We start from the raw sequence: 6,011 nt of genomic DNA on the forward strand, positions 1-6,011 counted from the left end.
GAAACGGTTCAGTTCCCAGCTAGCTTCTGTTGCAGCTTTAAATTCATATTGTGGCACCCATTTCTCACCGTGAAAACTGCCGGAGATGGTGAGTGCTGTTATTCCAAGAACATCAGCAGAATATTTCTTGTTCACTTGTTACCTTTTACTTTGATCTTTGTGCCCTAGTCCCTTGTAATAAAAGCACTGTTGATTCAGATATCAACAACAGGACTGTGACCAAAATGCTAAATTAAAATATCTAAGACAGGTTGTTGTCCAGAAGCCAAAATAATTTTAATCAGGTTCAATCTCAAGACATATACATTAAAAAAAAATACCTCGCATTATTTGTTCCTTTAGTTAAGCATGAAATCACTCTCTGTAATTATCATTGTGAGGAATATCTAAGTGTATAGCATAGAGAAGAGTGCAGATGAAGAATTCACTATCAGCTAAGATTGACAGGCACATGGATGCACGAGAGTGTGTTTTTTCTCAGTGGTCCTTTATTCTGTGCTCCAAGAGGAGCTTAATCCATTAGGGCTTCTTACATGCATGTCATGGCTCCTGCCATCAACAAATTTGCAGTTTAATCCAAGAGACAGAAACCCCTAAACTTGAAACAGTGAGGGAGATGGAGTTAATTTATTAATGGCCTTCTTTTACCAGGCATTGCACTTATATTTAACAACTCTGGAGGTAAATATATAATTACCTCCATTCCACAGATCAGAAAACTGAGATGAAGAAGGGTCATAATTTTGGTCTGAATGAGAGATAATTCCCACTTATAAATGAACACACTACGTTTCTGATTTTTATAGCTCAGAAAAAGTTTGGATACTGGTACCCACCACTGAGAGATGAACCCATTCTGGGTGTGCTTGGGAAGGAAGACCAAGGATTGGTTGGGTCTAAACTGAGGTGGCATCACCAAGCAACTGCCACTCCCAGATCCTCTAGGCCTCGTCTGAGGCCTCCTGGCTTCTTACATTGCCCGCATTCCCCTCGGTGTGAGAGATCTGTAACAATGACCACAAGGAATTTAGAAAAAGAGAAGTTTCTTACAAACAGAGGTGCATCCAACAGCCAGATGTCCAGGCTGGATAAACGATGCAGGCTGGACTTCCCCCAGCCCAGGTGATGTGACTGCAGACCTGAGCTACTGAACACACTCTTACCACATCAGTGAGACAAAATTAAAATTAATATTTTATTTACCTTTTTGAAAGTAAAAGCAAGTTTATTAAGAAAGTAAAGGAATAAAAGCTCATTTCATTTACTTTTTTTTTTCTTTTTTTTTAGAGACAGGATCTCACTCTGTTAACCAGACTGGAGTACAGTGACACCTTAGCTCACTACAGCCTCGAACTTCAGTGCTCAAGCAATCGTCTTGCTTCAGCCTCCTGAGTAGCAGGGACTATAGATGCAAGTCTGGCTCATTTTTTTGTAGAGATGGGATCTCTCTGTGTTGCCCAGGCAGGTCTTGAACTCCTGGCCTCAAGTAATCCTCCTGCCTCTGCCTCCCAAAGTACTGGGATTATAGGCATGAGCCACTGCACCCAGCTAATACTGTATTTTAAAAGTCCTTATCTTTGGGGAAAGTTCCCTTCTCCCAATCTGTGCTTCTAGAAGTAATAGTATAGCAGCCCCACAGTTATCCAAGATGTTACCATTAGGGAAAACTGGGTAAAGGGCACACAGAATTTCACCATATTATTTATTATTATAACTCCATGCGAATTTATACTTATCAAATAAAGTTAAACAAACACACTTACATTTCTTTTTAAAAATTAAAACTTAAAAATGTATACTTAAAATTTGCTAAGAGGGGAGATCTTAGGTAAAGTGTTCTTACCACCAAAACAAAATGATAATACCAGAAAAGTGGCAGGAGGGAGTTTTGGCAGGGGGAGCTGGGTACATTTTTGGCCTTGGTGGTGATAGGTTCTCAGTATATTGAGATGTAAATTTGTACAGCTTTTGACACGTCAGTCATTCCTCAATGAAGTGGGTTTTTTAAAAAAGCTAAACAAATATTATAGCAGCAGCATTAACTGTCATTTATTCATTCACTCAACAAATATCTATTGGACACTTACTGTATGCCAGGCACTGTTGTCAGTACCGGGAGATAGCAGAGAATGAAACAGGCAAAACCTTTCTCTTGCGGAGCTGGATTCTAACGCTAGTTGGCTAGACCAAGGCTTCATTCCAACAGATTGCTGAAAACTCAAGTTATTACATAAACACTAACTACAAAGTTTACTTCCTCAGTTTCCCCAGAGGAGAGCTGATTAGGTTTTTCTGGGCTGCTTGACAAGACTCAGACAATACTTGTGAATACGAAGCTTTGTCCCAAGTGGTAAATAAACTTGTTTAGAAACGCCTGTGAAGTTTAAAGGCGTGCTCTCTTCAACGCCTTTGGAAACTCTAACTCCCTTCTCTTTTGTACTTTTGCTTGCTGTCCGCTACAGAGTGTCCAAGCACCGACCTGTGCACACAGTCGCTCCGGGCAGAAATGCTTAGGATGTGATCCATGAATCGTAAATCCCAGCTAGTGCTCACAAAGGCAGACGTTTCTCCCCAAGACCATTCCAGTGCCCCAGAGGTCCACAGACATCCAGGAAGATGCAGCGGGCAGACAAAAAATGGCAGCCACCGAAGCGCTGAGGGGAGCCCTCCTGGCCACTTCTGTCCCAACTCCAAGGGTCTCTCCACGATGGCCTGCAACAGCACGTCCCTCGAGGCTTACCCATACCTGCTGCTGAACACCAGCAACGCCTCGGACTCCGGCTCCACCCCGCTGCCCGCACCCCTCAGGATCTCCTTGGCCATAGTGATGCTGCTGATGACCGTGGTGGGGTTCCTGGGCAACACCGTGGTCTGCATCATCGTGTACCAGAGGCCGGCTATGCGCTCGGCCATCAACCTGCTGCTGGCCACCCTGGCCTTCTCGGACATCATGCTGTCCCTCTGCTGCATGCCCTTCACCGCCGTCACCCTCATCACCGTGCGCTGGCACTTTGGGGACAACTTCTGCCGCCTCTCAGCCACGCTCTACTGGTTTTTTGTCCTGGAGGGCGTGGCCATCCTGCTCATCATCAGCGTGGACCGCTTCCTCATCATCGTCCAGCGCCAGGACAAGCTGAACCCGCGCAGGGCCAAGGTGATCATCGCGGTCTCCTGGGTGCTGTCCTTCTGCATCGCGGGGCCCTCGCTCACCGGCTGGACGTTGGTGGAGGTGCCGGCGCGGGCCCCACAGTGCGTGCTGGGCTACACGGAGCTCCCCGCCGACCGCGCCTACGTGGTCACCTTGGTGGTGGCCGTGTTTTTCGCGCCCTTTGGCGTCATGCTGTGCGCCTACATGTGCATCCTCAACACGGTCCGCAAGAACGCCGTGCGCGTGCACAACCAGTCGGACAGCCTGGACCTGCGACAGCTCACCAGGGCGGGCCTGCGGCGCCTGCAGCGGCAGCAACAGGTCAGCGTGGACTTGAGCTTCAAGACCAAGGCCTTCACCACCATCCTGATCCTCTTCGTGGGCTTCTCCCTCTGCTGGCTGCCCCACTCCATCTACAGCCTCCTCTCTGTGTTCAGCCAGCGCTTTTACTGCGGTTCCTCCTTCTATGCCACCAGCACCTGCGTCCTGTGGCTCAGTTACCTCAAGTCCGTCTTCAACCCCATCGTCTACTGCTGGAGAATCAAAAAATTCCGCGAGGCCTGCATAGAGTTGCTGCCCCAGACCTTCCAAATCCTCCCCAAAGTGCCTGAGCGGATCCGAAGGAGAATCCAGCCGAGCGCAGTGTACGTGTGCAACGAAAACCAGTCTGCGGTTTAGGGGGCCAGGGGGCCACAGAGAAGGGGCAGCTGAGCCCGGGTCCCAGGGTGGGCTGGTCTGTCCTGTTCTGTTCCCTGGCATGTTGGTCCTAGTCTGCACTTTGTGGTGGCTATTTAAGCACAAAGGTACTCATTTGTAATCAGATGAGCTGCAGCGCCCAAATTTCAAATTTTGGCAAGATGAATTATTTTTGTTTCTCTTTGCAGAAGAGCCGAACACAGGGCTGATGGGAACTGCAAAGTCATTAAGGCAAAAATGGAGTGGGCTGGGGCGTGCAGAAGTTGGGCAGAAAGGGAGGAGGAGGGCAACAGGGAGTGAAGCTGGTTGAGTGTGGGGTAGGAGGATGGGTCGGTCACAAGAGCTTCAACCTGCCCTCTGAGCCCTCTCTGCACCTGCTCAAGAGAAACCTTGAGAAACTCCAGTAGGTGTGAGCTCCTGGGTGTTCATTCGTTTTGTTTGACACCAGGGCTCTTCAGCTATTGATGTTTGTGGTGTGTGGGGACTCACAAAAGGTCCTTTATATTGATCAGATGTGCATTTCTTCCCATGCCTAAGTATCTTTCCTAAACAGAAACGAAAATCACAGGGGGAAGCGGAGTGAGCCTCGTACTTTGAGCTCCCTGGAATGATGCATGGGAGGTCTCAGAGGCTCGAAGCCCAGAGAAGGTCATGGGTAGCCCAGGTGAAGTGAGAAGCACATCCGGGAGCTCCTACATGTCCCCAGCGCCCCCCACCTGCTGGGTCCACCCCGTCCCTGCACCCTAAGGCCACTCGGCCTGTCTACTGGAGAACCCTTTGGCCCTTCCCTCTTTCCCTCCACCCCTGTCCCTGCGTCCCTTCATTTTCCTCCCCTCCGTTTCCCATGTACTATAACTCACCTGCTGAGCAAGCATCTGTAGTGACCTGCTTTCAGTGTCAGCAGTGGGCAGGCTGGGCTTAGTTTACACATTTCCTTTGGATCCCCTGGAGCTCCAGAGCCCTTCGAGCCACCAAATCCACTTCAGCACTGGACCCGCTGCAGGCGCAGCACCAACGAGCCCAATTCTTGGGGTCCCCATTGGTCTCTGTGTTCCTCCTACCTCACTCAGATCCACTGCTGCCATCCTGTTTACCTACTGGGACCAGATCCCAGAAGCGGAGTTGCCCGAAGGGGACTTCCCTGCTTGTGCCCTATTCGGCCACCACCAGGGGTCCCCATGCTGGCATATGAGGGTCCTGAGTCCAGGGCATAACACTGAGCCCACTGAGCTCTTTATTGTTCCAGATCTGAAGAGGGTGGGAAATATAAGGAGCGATTTAGAAAATCTGATTCCAGGTCTGACTCTATCAGGAACTAGTCACGTGACCTTGTTCGTTTCTCCTCATTTCTCTGGGCCTCAGTTTCCCCATATGCCAAACGAGGAGGCAGGTCTAGATGATTTCCAATGTGCCCTTTCATCTCTCAAACACTCTGATTCTGAAACATGTGTTTTCTGTCTGAAGTCATCAGGTCCCCTGCATTCATTTATTCATCCATGCAAAGAGCATGCATTAAGTGCCTACTAGATGTAAGGCACTGTGGGGGAGATAGTGATGAATGAGGCATGGGCCATGCCCAAAAGCAGCTGTCTGATTTATCTCAGGATCATTGTAACTCAAATTCAGCCTAAGAGCACAGAAGCCCCATTTTTGCTTCACTTCCCATTTCTTTCTAAACTGAATTAAGAGCCAGCCCCTCCTTCTCATACTTTCTTCCCGCAGTAGTGGTAACATGGGCAAAGAAGAAGAGGGGTGAAAGGTAAAACATAACTTCCCTTAACCCTCCTCTTCAGCCCAGAGGAAGGTAAAGAAGATAACTGACACTTGTTCCCCCTCACCTCCCTCCCCGTTTATTCCCAGATGGAGAGAGAGGGAGAAGATGAGCAATTGACATGTGACCGACGGAGGTGGGTCCCATCAATTCTGTGTCTCCAGTTCCCCCAGCAAGGTGGGGATTTGCCTTCAGCTCCATGGAATAGGGTTGTAGTTCCCCAGCAGTGCCCAACAGCACAGCCAAGCCACCAAGGGGACCAAGCCCATGGGCGCCCCCCTCTGGTGGGCATTTCAGATAATTTTCTTCAAGAGCCTTGAACAAAAGAGTTCACAACTGAATAAATGAAGGTACCAAAATTTACATCGATCAGTGTTGTATGATGTATGTCGGATA

General features: G+C 48.8%; 1 protein-coding gene across 1 annotated transcript; it reads left to right on the forward strand.

Moving 5' to 3' along the window:
* Window positions 1–2,274: 2,274 nt before the first annotated feature.
* GPR45 (G protein-coupled receptor 45) lies at window positions 2,275–4,315 on the forward strand. Its single transcript, XM_011956621.1, has one exon. It carries the CDS (start codon window positions 2,525–2,527, stop codon window positions 3,824–3,826), a length of 1,302 nt encoding a protein of 433 aa, XP_011812011.1. The 5' UTR covers window positions 2,275–2,524; the 3' UTR covers window positions 3,827–4,315.
* Window positions 4,316–6,011: the final 1,696 nt, after the last annotated feature.

This window comes from Colobus angolensis, unplaced genomic scaffold (assembly GCF_000951035.1).
Source record: "Colobus angolensis palliatus isolate OR3802 unplaced genomic scaffold, Cang.pa_1.0 Scaffold42, whole genome shotgun sequence".
Classification (NCBI taxonomy): Eukaryota; Metazoa; Chordata; class Mammalia; order Primates; family Cercopithecidae; genus Colobus; species Colobus angolensis.